The following is a 25,844-nucleotide window of genomic DNA, read 5'->3' on the forward strand; positions in this document are numbered from 1 at the left end:
CCGGTTGTAAAAACCTTCCTCGGCGTATATCATCGGCAGTTGTGATTTACATTCCGTAGTATGTACACGCATTGTAGATGTAAATTATTCGAAATGTGTTTATTACTTGTTTAAAATTAATTAATAACTCGGTGTTCAAATGTTTTGATACTATTATTTCCTATTAAGTATAATCGATCGCATCCGGTTCCGAAACCTTGAACGATTTTGACATATTTTTTTCGACATTTCGACAAAGTTTTTCCTTGTTTGAAGACAAGAGCGAAGATGAGGTTGTTATTTGTGATCTTTTTAGGTGAGTTTTTTTGTGTATCTAGTGTGTCTTTGTATATACTCGCTGCCTACATATGTATATATATGTATATAGATTGTCAGTTCACGTTTGTAAGGTCGCGTTACGCATATAAGTTCATGTAACTAACTCTTTATATTTTAAAATCACGTCTCTATTTTTGTTATTTAAAATATTATTTATATTTAATCTGTAATAAATGCGTAGTTATTTTAAAAAGCGAAATAGAATTATTCTATAAAAAAAGCAATTTGTTTATCGTCATGCGGCTAATGTTGATAAACAATCTTTACATGATGACGTAAGATATATTTTTCCTCCACAGACCTTTAATAATTGTAAATTGCTGGAAACCTGTTAGGGATTAAGTAGTTTAAAAACCGTTGTATTTGTTTTGTGGGTATAAGAAGATTAAGTTTAGCAAGACATTTAAATCACCTGTACTTCTATATCTATAATATTATTATAAATGCGTAAAAGTAACTCTGTCTGTCTGTCTCTTGCTCCTTCACGTACAAATTTGATGAAATTTGGAAGGAAGCTTGAACTCCAATGCTCTTTGCATATGATTTTTATGCCTCAAACCGGACGACAAACCGTTAAAATGCGAACTAACCCGGTGACGACAACTTGTAAAGAATATAACGAACGTGACCTGTTAAAGATGTTGGGAATCATAACAATCATATAATACAGGAAAAAAACAAGTTAATTAAAATGGATTAGTTGGTTTAATGCCCTTATTATGAGTTATTTAGCTTATAGTAAATTTATTTATTAATTCTATATAAATTAAACTGATTAATGAGGTCGGAGTTTCCTATTAAATAAACACATTGTTTATTTGTTTTTTTTTTTATTATCATATATAAAAATATCTTTAATAGTATTGTTTATGTTTATACTAATAACAGTTAAAAAAGTGAAGTAAAAGTTCGGTAATCAATCATAGACTAAAAAAATTAAATAATATTAATTTTGTTAAAAAAACAAAAGATGTTTATTTTGTAAATTATTCACTTCAAAAATAATTAAATGTTCACAGTGTATACATTAGGAACCAGTGCGGCTCGGCAGACGAGCCCGAAAACAATAATAATTTTGGTTTTATTTTTTATCTGTGGATCTTCAATGATTCTTTACCATAATTAATCAATAGTTACAACTTAAAATAATAGCTATCTTTCACTAAAAATCCTCAAAATCCGCTTAGAAGTTTCGGAGGTTACCGGCAACAAACAGACCGACCCACAGAACAATTTATAACTGTGTTCATTGTTTAAATATCATTTAAACATTCATACGCATTTACTAATTTTATATTAATTTTGATATTACAAACAAACTCTTCAATTTAATTTAGTTGTATAGATAACTTTTTATTATACAGAATAGTATAAACTTTTGATAATGACTTGCTCATGACCGATTTAAATTTTGAGACCAAGCATAAGATTCAAAACAAACATATGTAGGTAAAACCCATCTATTAAAAATATTATTCCATAGTCCGATTTGGTGATAATCAGACAGAAATCAAGACAACAGACAAAAACGAAATATATAAAAGCGAAAATAAAACCAGTAATATTGCGTCAACGATACAAAATTATAAACCTGTAATTTAATAAATAATTAAAAATGAATTATTGATAAACAAACCGCAAACTGATTTGTAAATTGTTTTATCAAATAGTAACGACTGCGCTGCGGTTTGAAGTCAATTTACTACTAGATATGTCAATAAAAATATAATTATATACGAATCGATGATAACTCTTGAGTGGTTTGAAAGGTCATCTATATCGTTTATTATGTAATATCTATCTATAGAACAGTAAAATTATTAAAGGTAAAAAGAATATATATCTTTTTTTAAATAGATCTATTACAAAAAATACTTTTAAGTTAGCGCTTATTGGTGAGCATTGGGATTAAGACCGACTCGTGTCCAGTAGCGGATAACGGCGCGACACTCTCGTACAAGTCACGTCTCTTATGACGTCATACCCGAACGGGGCGTAAAGGGGGCATGATGGCATAAGAGAGATTCTCTACTCCCTTGTCCCTTATTGTGTGGCACGTATATGATATACTTAGTTGCTTTATATTGCTATATCTATAAGAACGATATGTTTATAATATAAAAAGAAATTGTATGTTTTTACAAATTACTTTTACTGCATATTTATTTTGATTATTTTTTAATTATGCATATTTTCTTTCAATAACCATCAAATTGGTTATTTAATCTAACGAGACAAATATTATTGTTGTTTTTTATTATAAATACGTGAAATGATTACAAATTGAATTCGTTGTAGAAATAAATTTTATTATGTATTGAGTTTTTTACCGGTTCTTCTCGGTAGAATTTACATTCAAATTCCAAAACCGGGCGGTTTATTAGTAATTTTACTGTCTATTTTTTTTAAATAGATATACCTAACTTTATTGGTTAAATTCTATTGAGCTATTTTTAGCGTTGACTAAGAAAATTAGAAAGAATGTATAAAGTTTTCGTATTGCCTAGCAGTGAACTTTCTTTAAATAAGGAAATATAACCTTATAAATAATTCACATGATAATAATTATATGGTACAACTTGTAAATAAAAAAACCTCATTTTTAAAATATTCCATAAAACAATATGTAAATTTCAAAATTATTATAGTGCGTTCGGGTAAGATCGCACCAATTGATTTTCCGGCTGATTCGATCAGTTTTTATATGTTATATCGAGTTAATAGAATCAATTTTATTTGCTTGTATTGCCCGGAAAACTACTTCTTCTTTTGCTGCCCTTATCCCAAACTATTTGGGGTCAGTGCAGCATGTCTTTTCTTTCCATTCTCCTTTTAGATCATCCTCTTTCTCTCTATTTCTCTTCGCTAATGCATAAATACCTTTCTGCGCCTCACATGTCCATACTAACTCAAAAGTAAACCGTCCTTTCACTTTCTCTACTAATTTTCAAGCCTACAAGTCTTTATATAACTGAGTTCTGAGCTTTTCCTCTAACAATGGGGACGACTTCTTTTGCTTTCTTCTTGCATTCATTATATTTTTTGCTACTTTGAGATTAAAAATCATCTTCTTTCTGTTACTCTTTGAATCTACTTTTCTTATCTGTCATTACACTTTGCACTTCTTCCGCCACCTCTTTCCGTTTTGATTATCCCACAATATCCTTTGCTGCACTTCTAATTCACTATGTTATCTCATTCTAATATTCATTCACACTTTAATCTAATTTCGTTCTATCCCATTATATCATATCTCCCGTTTCGTTTATTTAATTTACCATTCTTTTGCATTCTCTTATATTTCTATATTCTGTTTTATAGCACATGCTAATTTATTTTTGGAGAGTGCTCTATAAGATGACTTATTTGTAACTTGACGGTTTTTCCATGAAAAAGCAATATATGCTGTGTTACTAGTGCCTCTCCTCTTGTAATTTTACATTCTTCGACATGATTCAGACTGTTGCTTCTAATAAGGTAATAGTCGACCTGGGATGTGTTCTGGCAACTTTTATATTAATGAGGTTCATCCCTTTTTCTATCAATGCAATGGCTAGATCAACAGTTTTACTTTCGTCATTTTGGGTACCAAAACCCCGGACTCCATGTACTCGTTCATAATAATCATTCATCCTTCACACGTGCTTATGAAACCCGCTCCTAAAAATACTTTCTTCATGCAACGGAATAATCATAATCAAATCGTCAAAATCTCCCCAAAACTTTTTCTTCACCCTATCCTCACAACCAGCTTGCGATTACTCAATCAAAATCAAAATATACTTTATTTAAGTAGGCTTTTACAAGCGATTTTGAATCGTCATTCAACAAACTATATTAAGTGAAGCTACCACTGGATTGGAATGTAGATTCTACCGAGAAGAACCTCAGTAGAAACTCAGTAGTTACTCTTTTTCAACATTTAAATAAATATTTTTTCAACATTCATAATTACAATATCTAGCATTACCATACATATTAATTCTCTCTCTCTCTCTCTCTTGAAAGACTTGTTTTAATATGACGATAATAATTGATACCTGTTTCGGTCACAGCGGTAAACCTAAGAAAATGTATAGAAAATATTATACCCCTGTGTAAGTACAGTTTTATAACCCGATTGGATGGCAAGTTGTGGAGTCCAAGCGCATCACTTAAAATTTACGTGCACACTGGGAGGCAAATCTGTAAACACAGCACACCAACTTCAAAACGACTACTTCTTCGAAGCAACAACCAAAACAAACCTAATAACTTTTTCTAGCTCGGGCTTAAACCGTGGACGTCGGGCTTTAACGAGTAATACATATTACTAATTGAAAGATAATTTACAACATTTGGAAGTGAGGTCACATATTTACGGCAAAATAGTTTTCCAGGAGGATTCCTCGAAAAACAGATCTTGTCCATTTGTCTATTTTTTCTTAACGCTCTCATTTATCTTCCAGGAATAGTCTTAAATGTCAAAATAGATTCTTAGAAATATATGACATTCTAAATCAGTTTCTATACTAATAAAAAACAAATATATTGAAATAGATCTGTTAGAATGTACATAGATTCATAGTTGAAATAAAATATTTTGAATTATCACGTTTGATATGATCAGCACGAACTAAACCGGTTATATTGTAGAATATGGTTTGCTACAAGCGAATCTCAGGCGTACATTTGGTTTTGGTTTTCCTCTTAAATTAACATTTCTAAGTATTTATTTTATTATTATTGATATACTTAGAAGAATATTTAAGTATTTATGAAGAAAAATAAGCATGTTATTCTGCACAACTTACTCTGTTAATTACTTTTTTCTCCCCTTAGAATTTACATGAACACTACAAAGTGGCTTTTCATTAAACATGTAAAAATATATGAAATTGACACTTCTCACGTCTGTATTTAAAATTATAGCTGCGAACAGCAGTACTAATAATATTATCTATTCTACCATAATACTTAGATTGTTTTATTTCGGTTTGAAGGTTTAATGTGCCAGTTTAACCACAGGCAAAAGGGATATAACATCTTAGTTCCTAAGGTAGGTGGCGAATTAGCGGTGTGTGGTATGGTTAATATTTCTTACAGCGCCATTGTCTATGGGCGGTACATGATTTTAATTGGTAGTGACCACTTAACATCAGGTCACCGATTTGCCTGTCCGCCTACCTATATCAAAATATATAGGTAAATAATATATAGTGCAACCTACGCCAAAACACGCTTCTAGTATTAATGTTTTGTACATAATAAATTGGTTAGTTTTTTTTCCGTTCAATACAGATTAACAAAAAAAAAACGTAGCTTATATACTCATTTATTAGTATACATTGTAAAATAACGGAACTTGAAACAAGTATATTTTGATTATTTTTTTCGGTCGTGATCGCAGTTTAATTTTTTCCCCCAGAAGTTTAATTTTTAAAGCTAATAAAATTAAGTATAGAATATTATTGTTTACGAGTACTGTATTAGCTTCAAATTTATTTCTATTAAATATAACACGAGGATAAAATTTGAAGAAACTCCATTTGACGTCTGTGGTTTTGTAGATCTATTCACTCACGAAAGCGCGTCCCTTTAATTTTATTAAATTATTATTATCGGCGTGCATTATTATGAGTGTGTGATGCTTATGCTTACAAGATGTCAGTGTACGTGGGATCCGACTAAGAGTTAAGATTGCAAAAAAATCAAATTAGATTTTAATTGATAAGTGTATTTTATCAAAAATTTGATGTGGAGGGCTGCGCCTTCGTGGGTGAATAAATAGATCTATTCGCAAATTAATTTCTCATATAAATGACATGGCGTTTGATATATTATCAGGTCTAACTTTGAGGCTAAAAGAACCAAAAAGAGTTACCCGAAATGAAATCAATCCATTAGTTTTTAAGATACTTCTATATATAATACTAGAACAATATTTTTTACAAAATACCATTTTAAAATATTAATATTAATAACCTTCAGAAACGATTATGGTTTCTCTTTTGTTATTTATTTTTACTAACATACACGGGGTATGTTAAACTTGTCGATTAAATGAATATATTTATTCTTCAAAGATTTTAATATTAAGTTCTTTTTTTATTTCAGTTCCGATATCAATATGCAGTTCAAACATTCCTATCACCTCGGAGCTCTTAGAGAGCGTCTTTGGAAACCCAGATAGTGAAGCTAGTCCATCAGCGATATCATCGCAAGTGGTCCCTGTTACACCAAGTCCCGATGGGATGACAGACACGGAATATCTTGAAGCCATCGACAAGTACGTGCCATCGTTAGCTGATTATGATAAATTCGACTGGTCGCTTACTAAGGTAAAAAAATTGAATAATTTTTTTTTAAAAATAAATTATCAAATTTTTGATATTTTAAATACTAATTACGTGTAAATCTAGAAGGCACACATATACTATGTATGAGCGTATTTTCGTTGATACCTCTTACAATAGACGTACAATGTAAAATCAAATCAAAAATGTCATAAGTGAGCGTCCTGAGTGTTAGCGCAACTGACACTATAAACATATTTCATAGTTGCTTAGTTTTGTTTGTAGTCTATGCGTTCGCGTATTGTTCATCTGTTGAGTTGGTACTTTTGCAAATGTGTGAAGGTTTCTGATAAAGTATCGCCTATGTGCATGAGTTATGTCGGAAGTTAACGAAAAACATTTGAATTATCATTTATAATACTGCTTCAAATTTTAGCATCACAAATCGTACCCATGATATATTTTCTGCTAAAAATTTCAAGAAATAAATAAAATTATATGATGTAAAAATTTTAGTTATTATAGTTATGTAAATAAAGTTGTCGTAGAATATGTCTCAAACAAATTGTATACATACGCGTTTCTCTAAGTGTATATAACAATAGATTTAATTTAATGTATAATATAATTTGATTCTTCATATATCCTTAGCGAGTAGCTTCGAGTTCGCAAGCGAATTTCCTGATATCGCCATTGGGACTAAAACTGGCTCTTTCGATACTCACGGAAGCAGCAACTGGATCTACACAATCTGAGCTTGCATATGTGTTGGGTTTCGACCGTGACACAAATTCTGTGAGACAAAAATTCGCTATGATCTTAAGCTCATTACAGGTACGTATTTTTTATTTATTGGGCGACAGGTAACTGTGCACCTAATGATTGATTAATGATATTAACACGGAAAGAAGTGCAAACCTTTATATATAACTAAAATGTGTATGTTCGCTTCAAATGAAACAAAAATAACTAACAAATACCAAATACTGATAAAATGGACATGGAATCATCATGCCTATGAACTCTGGTCATATTACATAGCTCAGATGGCCAAGTGGTTAGAACACTTGCGTCTTAATAGACGATTGCGGGCAAACCAAGCACAACTGAATTTCTATGTTTGATTTGTATTTATAATTTGTCTCTCGTTCAGCCATTAAATAATCAAAGACAATGAGATATAACATTGATAATTTTACTACTTTTTATATTCCTAATAATCTAAGAATACGATATATACTCAGATTGAATTCCGAAAAATCCTACCATCAGTATATACTGAAGATAGATATCTATAGTGATATTCTAAGCATGAAGAGTTTGTTTGTTTTAATGCCTTAATATTTGAGTCTGATTTGCAATCTTTTTGCGTTACATAAGCAATTTCTTGAAAAATATTACAGTCTATATAACATATTCGATGGGGTAATAAAATAAGACCGGTTATTTTCTGAGCAAATATAAAATTGAGTATAGATCTAATAATTGTCATAAAAAGACATCAAAAGTTATTTTCATGTTTTTTTTTTATTTATATTTTTTTTACAGACTCAATCGTCACAGTACATCCTAAACTTAGGAAGCAGAATATATGTCGGAGCGACAGTCATACCTCAACAGCGTTTTGCTGCGATTTCTCAACAGTTCTATAAGACTGAATTAAAGAGCTTGGATTTCAGTAATCCTGTAACGGCCGCTAGCGCTATCAATTGCTGGGTTTCTAATGCAACCGAAGGAAGAATTCCGGATTTGGTTAAGCCAGGTATGGTTCATATAAAAATTGAATGAATTAAATAAAAGTTTATAAAGCTAGACAAAATCTTTTCTATAATTATATTTTTTATCATGATTTAAAATTTTGCACAATGTCACCTAGCTTGCACGATACAATTTTTTAAATAAATATTGTTAATTTCATAGCAGATAATTTTACTATGTATACCATTTATATTTTGGAATATAATATTTTTTCTCATCATCCTAATTTTGCCGCCCTGGGAATTGGCCCCGCTGAAGATAAGTGACGTTCAGATCAGATTCGACTCCCGCAACTTTTGTAGATACAACTATAATAAGATTCTCTTGTTTTATGCACTGAACTACGAGTATGTATCTGTATCTCGGTTTCGAAATTGATTTGCTGAAATAAACATAAAATGTTAGCTTAAATTATTTATTAAGTTTTAGTCACCTAGCTTCATTTTCATTTAATGTCGCTCGGTTATGTGATTATCATACCCGCTAAGACTACATTTTTAAACGTTGAGGTGAAAAATAAATTAAGCACTTTTGAAAAGGAAATAGATCATTTTAAGGATTAACATTAAACTGTGTATAAAAACAAGATAAATATTTTCGTTTGCAATAAATAATTCTTATTTGCTTTTGAATGTTTCTAAGCTTGGTTAATTTTTGGTTTCAGATGATGTATCTGGCGTATCAGCTTTGGTATTGAACACTATATTCTTCAAAGGTACTTGGCAACATCAGTTCGCACCGAATGCAACTAAATCACAATTATTCTACGTGTCTATTGATGATAAGAAAGAAACTCCTTTTATGAACATTAGAGATAAGTTCTTCTTTACTGAATCTAAAAGATTTAACGCAAAAATTTTAAGGATGCCATATTTGGTAAGTGATATGTTCAGTTAATTTGAGATGACATTATCTTTATTTAAATGAAGGTCTTAAAAATGTATATTGTAACGTTAGTAGTATTTTCCTATTGAAATGAAAATGACGAACAATGAACTATCGGTGAAGACAATAAGATATGGTGTTAACTTTTTGATTCTTCTTACATTATTATTTCAAGATATTTCAAATGCCATTTGCTAATAATAATGTTATTGAATTAAACATGAATATTGCCGCTATTATTTTGTAATTTTCCGCCATGGCTTCAACTTTGAACGCTGTTTCCCTGATATGAGACAACACTAATGTAACAATGGATGTATCGTCACAGAGAAAAGGCAACAGTTCCCAAATAACTAGCATCAGTCCATTAGATCTCTTGTCATCATCATGACTACGTTTTTTTTATATATGTTTTGATGCTGGCTGGCAATGTACCTGGTTGTAAATAATTGCCTATAGACATTTGTAGTGTAAGAAATATTAATAGTTTCTCGTATCACAAAAATGCCACCAACCTCGAGAACTGAGATGTTATGTTGATTGTGCCTGTGGTTATACTGGCTCACTCTACAATACTTAGTATTGCTGTTTGGCCGCAGAATATATGATGAGTGTAACTGATGAGACAAGTGTACTACTACGACAAATTCCAGAGAACTCAATACCATAGTGGATTATATTATTAAGAGATTAAAGTTTATTACCACGTACGTGACGGTATACATATAATTGCTAAATTTAAACATTCCAAATTTTAAATAAATAAAAGAAAATATGTTGTTATATTTTCAGGGTAATAAATTTGCAATGTACGTAATCGTCCCAAATTCATTGACTGGATTGCCTTATATTTTCGACGGATTAAGTGAATTACGCACTGAACTGTACTACCTCCAAGAATATTATGTTGATGTCACTATTCCGAAGTTCCAGTTTGAGTATACTTCGCATATGGACGGAATTTTGAAAGAGGTGAGTGATCATTATTAAATGCTTACTTCAAAGAAGACAATTGACATAACATTCCGAGTCAAACAAGAATTTATCATCGAAGAGTCCAAATGAAACTTGCGGTTCAAAATACTGAAATTAAAATTGTGTTGTCTGGGAATAAAATGGTTTTTATTAAGAAGTGAAATTACGTTATCGTTGATCAAATTAATAAAATAATGCAAAGACACATACAACATATATGTGGGGAAGAGTATTTAAGAAAAAAAATAATAAACTTAACTTTGTTTAGTTTTACTTAGAGGTTTTTGTCAAGTGAGAAAGACACTTTTTAAAATTTTATATAATATTTTTTAAAAAATAAGGCATTATTTAAATAAAACTTTACTTTCATAATTACATTCGGAATACGTTTATACACATATTGTACATTTATAACAAAATAAAAAAAATAATTAACCTTACTTTTACAAAAAATATTTTGTGTTTTAAATTTTTGTACCAAAATTTACTTGAACTTTAAATAAGATTGACTTTACTCATTTATTTCTTAATAATATATAATAATAATTTAAAATAATGGAATATAAATTTCATTCTTTAAAAATCAATCAATCAACAATAATCGTAATCAAAAATATTTTTTTATTTTAATGCATTAATAAATTTAATTATATTTTATTAACATTACATATGTTAGACGTTACTTAGAAAAAAATATTAACTACCCAATTTCTTGCCAGTTCTTCTTGGGAGATTTTACATTCCGAACCGGTGGAAGCTTATTTATTTGATGCAACACTGTGTCATGTGATATGAATTTAAAAGTACTTTTATGATTCTACTTGAATAGAAAAATTTTAACTCGATTGATTTTTGAATCGAAAAACTATTGGATTCTAAGTTTAGTACAGAAGACAAAATACCAAATATTTTATTTTTTTAATTAAATATTCACGCCATCATGCGACTCCTTATATGTTATTATAATTATACGATACTGTTTTACCGAAATACTCGTGTTATACAATTATTTAATTCAGTTTTATATAATGTTAGATACATTTCGTCGGTCGTTAGCATTTACAGCTATTCATCATTTATATAAATATAAAAAAGTCAAAGAGCTACAACCTAAATAATATTTTAATATTGTGACGAAATGGGAATGCTTAAAGTTTGTTTTTTAATTGTCATTCTTAGACTGCGATTCAATAATCGATAGTTGGACGAGCATTGGGAATAAAATATTAATACCGCGTCATCTTGTTACTTGTTATATCAGAGAGAATATGACGTAGAGAGTATAAGTATATTTATGATTTTTCGTTTTTATATCAATTTTACATGCTAGTCCAGAGTGTATACATCACTATTGAGTTCTTAATCTTGTTCAGTTACTATTGACACTATATAATGATCATTATTATAGTCTCTCAGCATAGCCTTCTGACGCACTGTCAAATATCACTAATCAAAGACAAAGAGATTTAGACATAGACAATTTTTTTTAATTTTAATAATATATAATATTGCTAACACAGAGCATATTTATTATATGTATTTATTAATGTTAGTTATGTTCGTTTTATTAACAATATTTCCATATGATTTGTGATTTAATGTTTTTTATATATTTGCATAAGTTTAATTGTTCGATAAAAATACATTTACAAAGAAAGGTTATCGTATATTCAGAAGGTATTGAACATAAAGGTATAAGTTGTACTGATACCGTTTGTTAGTAAATATATTAACCGATAGCGTACAGGGTTTAAAAATAAAATATAAATTGATTGATTGGTTTAAGATTTCCCAATGATTCAACATTGGAATAACTTTAAATGACTTACGTTTTCCTCATTAAGATACGTCGTGAACGTCATATGCAAACGTTTGATGTGGGTATTTCCTTGCAATGTTGTCGTTCGATTACATTGACTCAATAATTATGCGGTTGTACAAATTATGTTTCTAAAAACCGATACATAATATAAAAAGTTGATAGAACTGTATTTTATTTCTAATTAAGTTTAAATTAAAATAACATAAGTAACGCTAAGATGGCCTTGTGGTGAACACGTGTACCGTAACTGAAGGTTGCGAGTTCATACCGCGTAAGCAACACTGAATTGACCTGTGGTTGATTTATGTTTATAATTCATCTGGTGCCCTGCTGTGCACTCAGAAATGTACTTATGTTGGTATATTACAGATATACCAACCAACTAACCAACATTACCAACCAACTCGCTGTGGAGAAGCGTCTTAAAATAAGCCCAAACTTTTTTAAATTGTAAATTATACTGTTTAGGATTTTGTTCACAAATATTTTATTAACACTAGTTATGTTATAATATATTATATTTGGGTTTTGTTCCATTTTAGTTGGGTGTAAGGCAAGCGTTCGAAGATACTGCCTCATTCCCCGGACTCGCTCGCGGTCAAATCCTCTCCAACAGACTGAAGATTTCCAAAGTATTACAACGGTCTGGAGTTGAAGTAAACGAATTGGGAAGTACTGTATACTCAGCTACAGGTAATATTCATTTTATATTTAAAGTACATTATATCGGTCTCTGGGAAGTTTAAATGAGGCAATAAGGAAACGTGAAGCTCTTTTCTGACTCGGATACTAGGTATTAGGAGATATAGTATCTCCAAATATACTTTATACAATATACGTATATTGTTCATGTTCAAACCAAGCACCAATGAATTTCCATGGGCTTCTCTGGTGTTTATAATTCATCTCGTGCTCGGCGGTGAAGTAAAACGTCGTGAGGTGTGCATGTGTCTAATTTCAATGAAATATTGCCACATGTGTATCCATAAACCACCAGCCCCTGTTGAAGAAGCGTGGTTATATCATCTCCAAAGCTTCTTATCAAATGAAGAGGAGGCATTAGCAATGGGACATTTACAGAATGTACCTTACTTACTAATATTCATCTTCTTAAGTAGATTCTGATCTGATAGTCTTTTGTAAATTAAAATAAGATAAGACATAACTTTACATAAATTTCTTCAATCTGATATTGTTTTACAGAAATCGCTCTCGAAAATAAATTTGGTGAACAAATGATGCCAAACGCTGAGGTAATTGCGAACAGGCCGTTCCTGTTCTTCATTCAAGACGAGATGACGAGACAACTGCTGTTCACCGGCCGCGTCTCAGATCCGTCCCTCGTCGACGGCGCTTTTAAAGTTACATAATATTTTAAATGACAAGAAATAAAGCACATCTATTGTAACATAAAACGTTTTCTACATTACAATAATAGATAATTATATAAAAAAAAAAGAAATAAACGAATTGTCTTTGCTCTATTTGATACTTTCCCAAATCAAACTATTAAACTGAAATTAATTTTGATAAAAAAAAAATCAAAATTAATTTCAAATAGTATCAAGACAATATTATAGAAATGACAATTTTATACTTATAAGACGTTTTCATATTCGTACAGAGATTAATTCTACGAACTTATAATGATTATGATAGGTTCCCGACTTTATCCCATTCCAAATTTGAATAATCATCCCAAAAGTAACCTCAGCTTAATCGTGACTGAGGACTAATTCAACTTATTTAACTTCGACGTATACTGCAACTGAATTTGGTCAGTAGAATAGAAAATTGGTTGAACGGCAACGTTCGATTTGATTACGATAAAATGTCAATTTGTTAGCAAAATTGGCGTCATGTATTTGTAAGGTGAGAAGTTCTTGACTTGGTGCATCAAGCGCTATCGCTACTATTTTTTTATCAAATAGCTATTTATTAAAATATTACAGTCTCGTCACATATTCACTGATGTAACAAAGAACTCAACAAAATATCGAAACAGTATGTTAATACTACTGACAAAACCTATGTACGATTTTATTTGTTAATTGCATTATTTGTCGTTAAGTAAAAAATCAAAAATGTGTTCTACACATAGTCGTGGTCGTGATAATACGCGACCACACGACGCCAATTGTTGCCATTAAATAGAATGACTGTTCGCATTGAGTTATACATAAAATCACCTTATTTTATATTTATAATATATAAATTTATTATTTAACTAATGGATGAATAATGTAGAATTTATTAGCGTTATGTTGATTGAAATACAGTTTTATCATTATAATTAACTACCTACTTAGTGAAAACTATTACATTTGTCTGTATAAAAGGTATATGTATGTATATCAATGCCTATACCATAAAGTCTGTTTTTTTTTTACTTAATAATAATGTAACCCATTCAAACATTTAATCCTTGTTGTTATGTTTCGGATATCTCATAAACCAAAGGTAATATATCAGGTACATGTTATAATAATCCAGAATAATTAAACCACAGAACACGTTATATTATTTCGAGTTATTAGCACTTTTTAAACAAAACACTGCGGCTTATGGATCATTATTTAGCCTGTACTTGGAGTGTTATCTGTTTATAATACTGTTAATGTGAGTAGAATGATCTCGTATTGATCAGGTAAGATCTAATAATTGTAGTGTCTATAGAAACATTTGTGTATTACAAGATGTAATTAAACCTCTAATAAATAGTTATAGAATCTATTGCGTCAATTGTAAATTACGTTTGATTAGATGCATGATAGAATTAATTATAAAATCTACTTATAGAGGAGGAATATGTCAAACGAGATATAATAGTTGAAATGTAAGAAGCATTTCCTAAATGTTTCGAAAACATAGAATTTTGAACGTAGCAACTTAGAACCTTGTTATAAAACTTTTATTGACCAGAATCAAAATTAATTATAAAATAAGATTACTTCGTATCTATGTCATTTATTATTTGTGTATTGTTTAATTAATAGCAAAATCAATGTAACCTACATAGTCGACTTAGTAATAAGTCGATGCATTAAACGTGAATAATATAATCATATAGTTTTTTTTTAACCTTATGTCACAATTAATAAAAAAATTTGAATGCATCTCCTGCTGAACATAGGTTTCTCCCATGGTCCGCCTAATCTCCGGATTCTCTGCCATCTCCAACATGTCGGGTCTCGTCACAACCATCAGTTCATCGGTCCATCTGGCTGAAGCCTTACTTTGTGTCTGCCGATCACCGGTCTTCACTCCTGGACTCGTATGGTCTAATGGATTATTTAACTACGCTGCTTAAACAAGACGGTGACGTTTAGAGGAAAAAATAATGAAGCTCAAAAACATATAAAAAAACATTCGTTACTCAGAATTATATCGGTCAACTAAAATGCTAGTAAAGTTTTCCTTTAGTAATTTTTTCAAAGACCAAGACAATTTTTTTTTAATTATCATGTTCTGTGTAACTGAACGACAATTAAGTTTCACATTAATTGAAAATTATGTATTATAAAATAAGTTAAGATTCTGCACACTTTTCGTACGAAACATGTTTGGAGTTAAACGAATAAAAGTTTGTCTTGGTCTATTATTTCGAATGGAAATGACAATGAAACTATCGATTGCTCTCGAATATGAGAAGCCTAGCAATATAATCAACTTAATTTATATTATGTATGAAATTATATTTATATAATTATTTACAAAATATAATGATAAATTGTAACGGTACAAATTTGTTAAATTGTGTATGTTTTAATCTCTTTGTTTTTGATGAGTTGGCAATAATTTTATAGTGATGATATTTTATAAAAAAAAGTTTTAAAATTCTTTGATTACACACAAAATTAGCTGACCGATGTATTCCTTGGTTCGTGACGATTCCTTCGGGTAGTTTTTGGTTATATTTACTGTTGTGTCACAATACATTTAAAACAATACGATTCATTATACATGAGATTAAATTATAATACGAACCATATAGATATAATTTAAAAATAAACATTGTCAATGATATGATAAATACGAGAAGTAAAGATTAATTTTTAAAACATATATAGCTTCTATTTCCACAATTTAATACCTCTCTGAGGCATGATTCGGTATGTTTTTATTTGGTCTATTAATAAATTCAAATGTAAAAAAAAATAGATTAATAAGACTAAAAAGGCGTGGTGAATTCAATAAATTTTATTGTTATTAATTAACATGCCTCTGTAACAATATAATAGGTATATAGTGTTATAAGAATTTCCTGCCGATTCTTCTCGGTAGAAACTACATTCCGAACCGGTCCACTTTACATTTAATTCAACTGTAACATGATGATTTAATAGTTCTTTTATTAGTCTATTTGAATAAAATATTTTTGATTTTGATTTTAAAAGTCCTCTTATTAAAATGAGATTATTAAAAATACAAGATATTCATGTTCAGTGGTAGAATAATAAATAAACGAGTGGTACCTAGCAAGTCGGGTATTCGTAAATTCTCTAACAGCAGCGGTACGAATATACCTAATAATTATTGTGACACAAATATCTCAATATTTAATGTACGAGTACGTTTACATTATTCTGTACAAAGGAGATCAATTTAAAGCAGGAAGTTACATAATTATTTACAAAATATCTATTAATATTAACATCTCACATTACTTATTTACAAAAAGAAACAAGACGAAAAATTAAAAAAAAAATACGTTTAATTATACTGTGAGTGACGTAATAGTAAAGCTGAAAAACTGGTCTGCTACATGTAGTTCCGCATGACACGCGACATTTTTTTTTCGTCTTATTCAATATCATTCTTCATTCGTTTTGAGTCCTATTTGTTAACCATTCGTTCATTGTTTTTAAACGATCCTCGGATCTCGATCATTGAGATATGGTTCTTTGTTGTGTTAACGCGTGTTTATTATAGTGTTTTTGTATATTGCGAAAAATAAAAAATATGTTTTTGTTTACTGGTGAGTAATAATTAGACTTCGACATATATATTTTTTTAAATATACGATATTTCCGTCTAGTTGAGTTATTTAAGCTTTTAAATAGGTTAAATCTTTTTTGTAACTAAAATGTTTTAAATACATATTAATATAATCTGTATTTAAGCCATTCTGCTTTTATGTTAATTTTATATTCCAGTAAAAAATATCAAAATTAGGGATTATTCTGTCAAGTTATTTCAACATTTTATTTTATTTTGAATGATCTTTATTCGTTATAATTAATCGAAACTAAGCCTTCGTTCTTGATATTTCAATAAATAATTAAATACCGTTAATTTTTTTCAATAATAAACTGGTTACAAGAGGAAAATTCACAACTAAATCAAAGGGTAATCAACATAGCGTATCATATTAGACAGCTTTATTATTTTAGAACACAAGGTTTTTGTTTTTTGATTAAAGCATGTCTTTATACATAAAGTTTATTTGCAACGATGCGATATTACTTCCCAGTCATCGAAAGCATCATGAATAGTCTTACTGTTGGGTTTTTCTAACTATTTCAAGCAGTACTCACACAACAATTTTTCCATATTTGTGTGCGTTTAATGAAGGCTTAGATTTGTCCTTAAACATACATTTACGATTATATTAATAATCACCATAAATTATTTCTGTAAATAATTGTACCTTTACACTAGAAATATATATTACGTATACCTATCAGATATTAATAGCGTTACTTTTAATAAAAACCTGGGAAAACTTGACTCGTTTCTATACAGTGACGCTGTTACGCACATAAAAGTCATTAAAACGAGCCTGCTTATAAATCTTAATTATCGTCAGCTTAGTGTTGTGAACGAGTGAAGATTTTATTAATTATTTTGCTACTTTTATTACAAACATTATACGTTCTTGCAGTATTTTTACTAGCTGGTATACGGAGCCTCGATTGCCGCCAAAATGTTCCATCAGACATATCACGGCTAAACTTTTTCGATACGGACCTACTTCGTTATACTGCTGAAGATAAAAAAGGAAATGTTATGGTATCACCTGCCAGTATTAAATCAATTTTGGCTATGCTATTGGAAGTTACAAGTGGAGATACAGAGGCTGAAATTAAAAGTGCATTGAGATTGTCACCATATAAAGACGAAGTTAGAGATCAGCTGAATCTATACTTGAACGCATTATACGTATGTCTATTACTTATTACTAATTTGTTTTAAATAAAAAAATATACATATTACTATTTTATTATTATCTTTTTTAAGCTCAGTAGTGTTTACAGACGTTTAAATATGAAAACAATTTTAGAAATTATTTTACATGTTCACCTGAACAGCGGGTATATTAGGTGGTTTTCATATTTAGATAATTGACTAAATGTTGATGAACGTGGTTTTTAGTAGCATTTCCACTGTAATTAAAAACAAAAAAAAATAAATTTTAAACGGTTTAAGCAATACAATTATTTTATTCTTATTACAGGCGAACGCTTCAGGGGTCACTCTCCAAAACACGAACGCAGTATTTGTATCAAACAGGCTAAAACTTAAAAAAGAGTATGAGCAAGCTGTACGCAATATTTACTTATCGAGTGTTTATACAGTCGATTTTGGTGATACATTAAACGCCGCTAATACCATCAATCGTTGGATCAACCACTACACAAAGGGGCTCATACCGGCTCTGGTTCAACCTTGTAAGTAAAAATTGCTATTGAATCTATAGTTTTATATAATTTGGGTATATTTTCCAAAACGTCTTGATACTAGTTAAAACTCTAAAGCGATAAAAATTAACCTTTTTTGGCGATAATTGTTGGTAATTTTGCCGTAATGATAGGTTTGTATAACGTGACGCGATATTTTGTGGCATGAATATTTGATTTTTATTTTAAAATAGATATCGGTTAAAGGTCGACGTAAAGCGTGTTTTTTGGGACAATTCTACTAACAAAATGAAATTTTCGTTCGAAATGCAATCCTTTTCCTTTAGTAGTTTTAGTTTTTCTATTAGTTTTAGTGGTTCAATCGAAGTTGGACCGAAATAGAATCGGATATCTATCGTAACCGTTATATACTAGTCAAATTAGTCCCCAATCATGTTTCAAATGAGAATAATTTTTATGAAGAAAAAACGAAATTGGATCGGAACAGAATCGGTATCATTATAAATTAGTAGATTTGGCTCCCAGGTTTATCACTGCCGTACTCGAAACACCTCATCAAAGTTTAATTACAATCGTATGAATAGATACGTAATACATATAGGACAGATATACAAACATTCATTTTTATTTATTACAAGACTGATTGTCATTTATATAGGTAATAAATATGAATTATTATTGGTTTTTGTTAATGTATTTTAATATATAATAATTAATTGAATAATTTCCAGTTCTTTGTTAATAGGTACCGGATATTAGGATTATAGAATTGTATAATAAATTATAATGCTTGATTATAATAATCACATAATATACAGGGTTATCTTTTAATATGCAGACATATTTGAAAATTATACACCAAACGTGAATACAAATTGATGTACAATTTTTATTTAAAATAGCGTTAGCTCAGCGTTTCGGATTATACGGTGATTTAAAAATATTCCACAAAACGCTATAATCAAATTATGCTTGTCTTCAACGTCGCATCTCAAAACAAATGAGGAGACGTTTTTTGTAATGTTTTGTAATGCCTAAACTTATACCAGAAGTTGTAACCTGTGGAGAAGGCTTTAGTATATATTTTTTTTTTTTTTTTTAAATTTATTTATCCATTTAAAATGACAGAGTACAATATTTAATATAATTATAGCAGCTAAAAAACCACTAAAGTTTATACGTGTGCCATCAATAGCCATAATATGGTTATATAAGTTAAGACTATTGTAATAGCTGTTAATCTTGTTCTTATAAAAATAATAGTGAACAGAGTTGGCGAAGTACGCGACTGCTGATCTTCTGGCTTGTTTTTTTGTATGGCCTAAACTAATAATGAATATATTCTATGTTACTAGGGTCACATGACAATAATTTAGACAAGTTCCGAGAAATAAGGGAATCATAATTTTTTGTATAAAATTGATTTGGATATCTCTTAAGTTGTTAAGTTTATAATTAATTACATACTGGTTAATATTTCGCTTGTGAAATGAACTAAATTATTAGTCGATATAAACGATAATTTAAATCGTTGTTTACGTTGTTGCGATTATCCCTTTTTTTAATCTTGAAATGTTAATCTTGAAAATTCTTTGATATTTGTCTACCGTGAAGTTCTTCACCTTTAATTTAAACCTATAAAGGCTCCTCATGTAATTATTTCTTAGTCGTATTTATAATGTCCATAAAATATTATTGTAACATTATATGCAAGATAAACATTACAAAGAGTTGACAAGTATCCTTGAAACACGATGTAGCTGTGATGTTTCCGGTCGTATAAAATAATGAAGGTTTTCTCATCTCTGGTTATTTAAAGTTAAAGGTCATGAAAGTAGAAATTCATCTTAAAAGCTTCCCAACGCTTATCTTCATTGACATATGATACATAAACATATATACATATCTTTTATAGCTTTAAAAATTTATTCACTTATCGTAATTATAATTTTAATATTTTATAAATTAAAGAACATAAAACGCAGAAAGAAACCTCTACTAACTTCTCGGCCTTGGTTTTATATTTTTAGCGATAAATATCTCCGTTCTGTTTTTTTTTGTGGATATTATCGCCGTTCCGAGCAAACTCAACGCCTTAGGCAAATAGTCAGAATGGCGCTTTTGGAAACTTATTTCGGAACAAAAGAAAACATTTTTTTTTTGTTTTTTTTCTTGCGTCTTTTTTGTGTTTTTCAAAACTTTATATTATGCATAGCTAGAATCTGTATCTTATTCCAAAGAAATTATTATTCAAATTCGTATCCTATTTACTCAAATAGGCTTAGGGTATTTTTATATAATTAAGAATATTGCAAATATGCAGCGAGCTTTAAATATTAAATAGTTTATATGGTACTGATGTTTAAATTTATATCGACAAACATTGGTTAGCAAATACGAAAAATATTTGGAATTCTTACATATTATGTATGTATGTTTCAAGGAACGACAATATAGTTGTTTAACGACGGACTAACAACCATTAAATCAACCGCAAAGATCTGCTTACATCTCCAATAGTGGTTTCACAGTTTATTTTATAAAGTATGTATTACATTTTATATTTGCCAATCATATTACCTATAGTATATTCCAATCACAAGAAAACAAATAACAATTTAACAATTTTTAAAAGGAATTGAAGCGATATCATTGGTCGAGTCGAGATCTATGATATTGATTGATTGATTGATATATGAGTTGATTGAAGTAACATTAAATAGACAGTAAATAAGTGGATTAGTGTTGGGTGTATTATATTTAAAGATATATTAATAATAAACTGCTTGTCGTGCACAGTGTAACTGAGCTATTATAAAATCGCATAGAATACGTTCATCTAAGGTTTGTTCATCTCAATTCCTTCTTATAGTTTAATAGGCTATATATCTTTGCCCATCATACAGTTTTTTTTTTTTTAATACTTAATCACTTTCGTCAAACATTATAACTATACTGTCTTTTATATTTTTAACAGACTTAAAAAGGTGGTTATCAATTGGGTTGTGTTTTTATGTAGATTGGCTTAGAACTCCGTCTTATTCAATGAATTTGGAAAATTAAATTAAATTAGAAGATAAGATTTAAAATATACTTTAATAAGTTTAAAGTCAATATATGAAACTGATAATGAAATTTATTTCATTAAGATACTTGTAACATTGCATCTCTCATCAGTCATTGCAACTCGATACTGTACTGTTACAGTTACAATTTAAATGTCCCAAGTTAAATGTTAAATGTTAATGTCCCAAGGCTAAGGTCTCGACTTTTTTTTGAGAAGTTTTGGAGCTTTTCCACCACGCTCCAATGCGAGTTGGTAGATAACAAATGACAGTTTATCATTCGCCACACACAGGTATCCTCACGATGTTTTTCTTCGACGCCGGATACGAGACATTTGTAATGAAATTAAGCGATGTCAAAAAAAATATGAAAGTACTCCATGCCTAGATTTGAACTCGGAAACTACGGTTAAGATTCACGTCTTCTAATCACGGTTCTTGCAGTTCTAATTAATATCAAAACTTAAAAAAATAAATGCTCTAACCAATGCTAATACGTTTTATTTACAAGATGCATTGGTTGATACTTTCACAGAGCAGTGGAGCAGGCGTGTAGCAGGGTTCGTTTCAATCCAAGTTTGAAAAGTGGATGAACAGCTATGTCTAGTTATAATAATATTTTTGATGATGATATTTTCGGGACGCTTTAGTGCCAAAACAACTGCATTTAAATTTAAATACTAAAAATAATTGTTCGGTATAAAAATAAGAAGAACTTCAAAGGTATTGCTTCTTTAAAAATAATCAGTTTCTTAAACTTTAATTTCAGCGGAGATCAACCCAACTTCAGAATCGTTATTGACAAACGCGTTGTACTTTAAAGGTACATGGCGTTATGCCTTTAATCCAAAATATACGCATGCCAGTTGCTTTTATAATGGAGACTCCTGTCAAAAAGTAGCCATGATGGAATTACACGAAGACATGAATTATGCGTACATCGATAATTTGAGATCTCACGCTTTAGAACTACCTTATGGGGTAAGCTTCCTTCTGAGCTAATCATCGTTCTATTCTAAACATTTTTCTATGTGAAATAAGCATTGCTTAAAAATATATATTATAGTATAAATTTGAGCAAGGAGTATCTATTTTCCAGTGACAGGCCTACCCAGGTACTGCCTACTTGCTAAGTCACACGTTTTGTTATCGTTAAATGTTGTGAAACGACTTTTTGCATATTTTTAATACACTCAAAACTAGTTAGTAAAACTAATTTTACTAACTTATTAGGATATCACTTGTAAAAATTTAAAAGCTGACTTTCAGTGGTGCGACCTTTATTAAATTTTAAAATTATTATAGATCGCATATAAATTTTTAAATTTCACGATTGTGAACTGCTGTGAGATTTGAATTTGTTCTTACCTATAGTTCTACATGTTTTTGTATCTGTTGTATCGTAACGCATGTTAAACAATAAAAACGTTTATTTTCAGACTGGTCGTTATTCCATGTTTGTATTAGTTCCGCACGATCGTAGCGGCATAAATACTTTAATCAGAGATCTTCCATACATGAGTCTCCCACAGATAACTTTATTAATGGAATCCACAAGCGTCCGTCTGTTTATGCCCAAGTTTACAATTGATTATAGTGACAGCGTGGTGGAACCTTTACGCAAAGTAAGTTCATCAGATATTACCTTTTATTAGAAAACACTTATTAGGTTATGATTCTCATATGAATGAGGCTATCCGATTAGTAAATTTTCAAAAAGTTGTTTCAAATTTTTCATTTAAGAAAAAGTAAAAATACCTACCTTTAAGGCGAAGTGCAATATGAGTGCTGGACTACTAGATTCTACTCGTATTGCACTCTCGGTTGATGAAGGTGTAAAACACAATTAGCCGAGAAATATACATTTAATTCTATTATTTTAAATATATTCTATTTTTCTAACATTAAGCGGAAACTACTGCAAGTATATGGAAATGTTTTTCCTGGATCTACTCTTTAACCTGCGAAATTATAGGTTTCACAGAACTTTATGTTTATTACCCATAATCAATGACGGAATGAACAAGATCAATTGCGTTAATTTTTATTTTTTCTCCTTGTATTTTTCTAATTATTGAAAATAATTACAGATGAGGATCAACACATTATTTTCGAAAAATGCAAATCTTTCAGGAATGTTCGAAAATGGTTCCGCACAAGTGAATAATTTTTTGCACAAAGTTTACTTGTCAGTTGACGAGACGGGCACGGTAGCTGCTGCAGCCTCGTCAGCAATGGTCATACCTCTCATAGAGGATGGAGTACAGTTGAAAGTAGATAGGCCTTTTGTTTTCTTCATCAGAGATAATGAACTAGAACTCATTATTTTCGAAGGGAAGATTGAAGAGCCTTCTCTGTATGCAGAACAAAATGTAGTTGGTATGTACGATCAATCTATTGGGAAGACTTACGTAATAAATTATCAGTTGATAGTTACTATTTATTTTATTATTTAAGAGAACCTAACAGCTTAGTTATTCTATAAAGACGTAAAAGTCTATTCCACGAGTGGAACTACTATTTAATACTCACTCATCAAAGCGCGTGGCTAGAGATAAGCGAGACAAATTGGCTATGTTGGCTAATCGACGGCAAAGCGACCTCGAATCCTTTAATAGTTCGTTTTCTGGAATGAATTTTACTGACAAAACAAATTGAATATAGACGCGAAAATAATTATCTAAATCGGTTCATAAATATAAGGTTATACCTACATTAAAATATATGTATAGGTACAGACGAAATGTATGAAAGCATTCATTTGTTTATTTTGCAGATCCCATGCAAAGAAATGGACAAATCCCCCAGAACACTGGACAGTGGCGAAGTGGTTAATATTATTATTAGTGTATAGCAGCTTATTGGTAATTGTAACATATCAAATAATAAAATAAAATATATGTATAATTATAATGTCACCAGTATTAAGGAACAGATTATTTTTATTTATTCCTTTAAGAACTTATACGTTCTTTACATAAAGGTAAGTTATTAACTTAAAGGTCTTAACTATATACATATAAATAAGAATAAAAAGAGTTACTTTATAAATTATGACCGCGTGGAATGGTGGAAGAATTCTAGCAGCATTTCTCAGTTGAATCGCAATTCCGATCGTTTGGGATAAAAAATGAACCAGCTCTCCTGTCACCAGTGGAGGCAATAAGATTTTTTTTTTCACAGTTAATTGATTTTGCAATAGATGGAATGAGCCGATAAATAAATGTGCCTATTTTAAATGAACGATCTCTTGAAAGGTTCAGTCTTTTACTAACTAATATGTCTACAATGTTCTACTGACCGAATTAATCTCAAGGACTTTAAATACATATTGTTGCAGCCTTAATTCCCTATTATTCATAATCCGGTTGAATGGTAATTCGATAGGACTAGAGAAAAATATGTTGAAGTGGAACTACTCTATGTGTTTTCCAAAACTTTTATTGATAAGACCCAGGATTTAAATCCGGTACCCAGTAATAAGAATATACCTAATAATAGTCTATAATATAGCCGCTAGACTAAAATTATATCTATATTCTATCAGGACGGATAATTGCAATATACTGATTATGTATTTGAGATGTGATAAGTAGCTAGGTATATATACAGTGTATTAACAAAATCCGAGTGCACAGACAAAAAACATATTTATTCAGTCCTGTCGAGACAATTAACTATATGAGTATAACATATATCTATATATGAGTCAGTTATCATTTTTGTGTTGAATCAAAATTTAAATGAATTACATTAACAGCCTGTAAATTTACCACTGCTGGGCTAAGGCCTCCTCTCCCTTTGAGGAGAAGGTTTGGAACATATTCCAATACGCTGCTCCAATGCGAGTTGGTGGATACACATGTGGCAGAATTTTGTTGAAATGAGACACATGCAGGTTTCCTCATGATGTTTTCTTTCACCGCCAAGCACGATATGAGTTATAAACACAAATTAAGCACATGAAAATTCAGTGGTGCTTGCCTCGGCTTGAACCCGAAATCATCGGCTAAAATGCACGCGTTCTAACCACTGGGCCATCTCAGCTAATGAATTACTATGACTTTATTTAAATATATTTGTCATATGGTACTTAATCCTCATC

At 30.1% G+C, this 25,844-nt stretch overlaps 1 protein-coding gene across 1 annotated transcript; it reads left to right on the top strand.

Annotated features, from left to right (window-relative positions):
* LOC125071568 lies at positions 1-24,664 on the top strand. Its single transcript, XM_047681889.1, has 15 exons — positions 1-295; positions 6,415-6,638; positions 7,245-7,427; positions 8,142-8,355; positions 9,016-9,227; positions 10,029-10,208; positions 12,576-12,726; positions 13,237-13,394; positions 13,986-14,037; positions 17,918-18,195; positions 18,491-18,704; positions 22,509-22,720; positions 23,179-23,364; positions 23,830-24,118; positions 24,516-24,664. Exons 1-15 carry the CDS (start codon positions 268-270, stop codon positions 24,572-24,574), a joined length of 2,640 nt encoding a protein of 879 aa, XP_047537845.1. The 5' UTR covers positions 1-267; the 3' UTR covers positions 24,575-24,664.
* Positions 24,665-25,844: the final 1,180 nt, after the last annotated feature.

The sequence above is a fragment of the Vanessa atalanta genome, chromosome 19 (genome assembly GCF_905147765.1).
Source record: "Vanessa atalanta chromosome 19, ilVanAtal1.2, whole genome shotgun sequence".
Lineage (NCBI taxonomy): Eukaryota > Metazoa > Arthropoda > Insecta > Lepidoptera > Nymphalidae > Vanessa > Vanessa atalanta.

What these genes read in the sequence shown, in the direction of transcription:
- LOC125071568 (XM_047681889.1), top strand. Translation starts at nt 268, where the DNA reads ATGAGGTTGTTATTTGTGATCTTTTTAG. An exon ending in ACCGGCTCTGGTTCAACCTT is followed by an intron (nt 18,705 to 22,508) that starts GTAAGTAAAAAT and finishes CTTTAATTTCAG; the next exon opens with CGGAGATCAACCCAACTTCA. An exon ending in CTTTAGAACTACCTTATGGG is followed by an intron (nt 22,721 to 23,178) that starts GTAAGCTTCCTT and finishes GTTTATTTTCAG; the next exon opens with ACTGGTCGTTATTCCATGTT.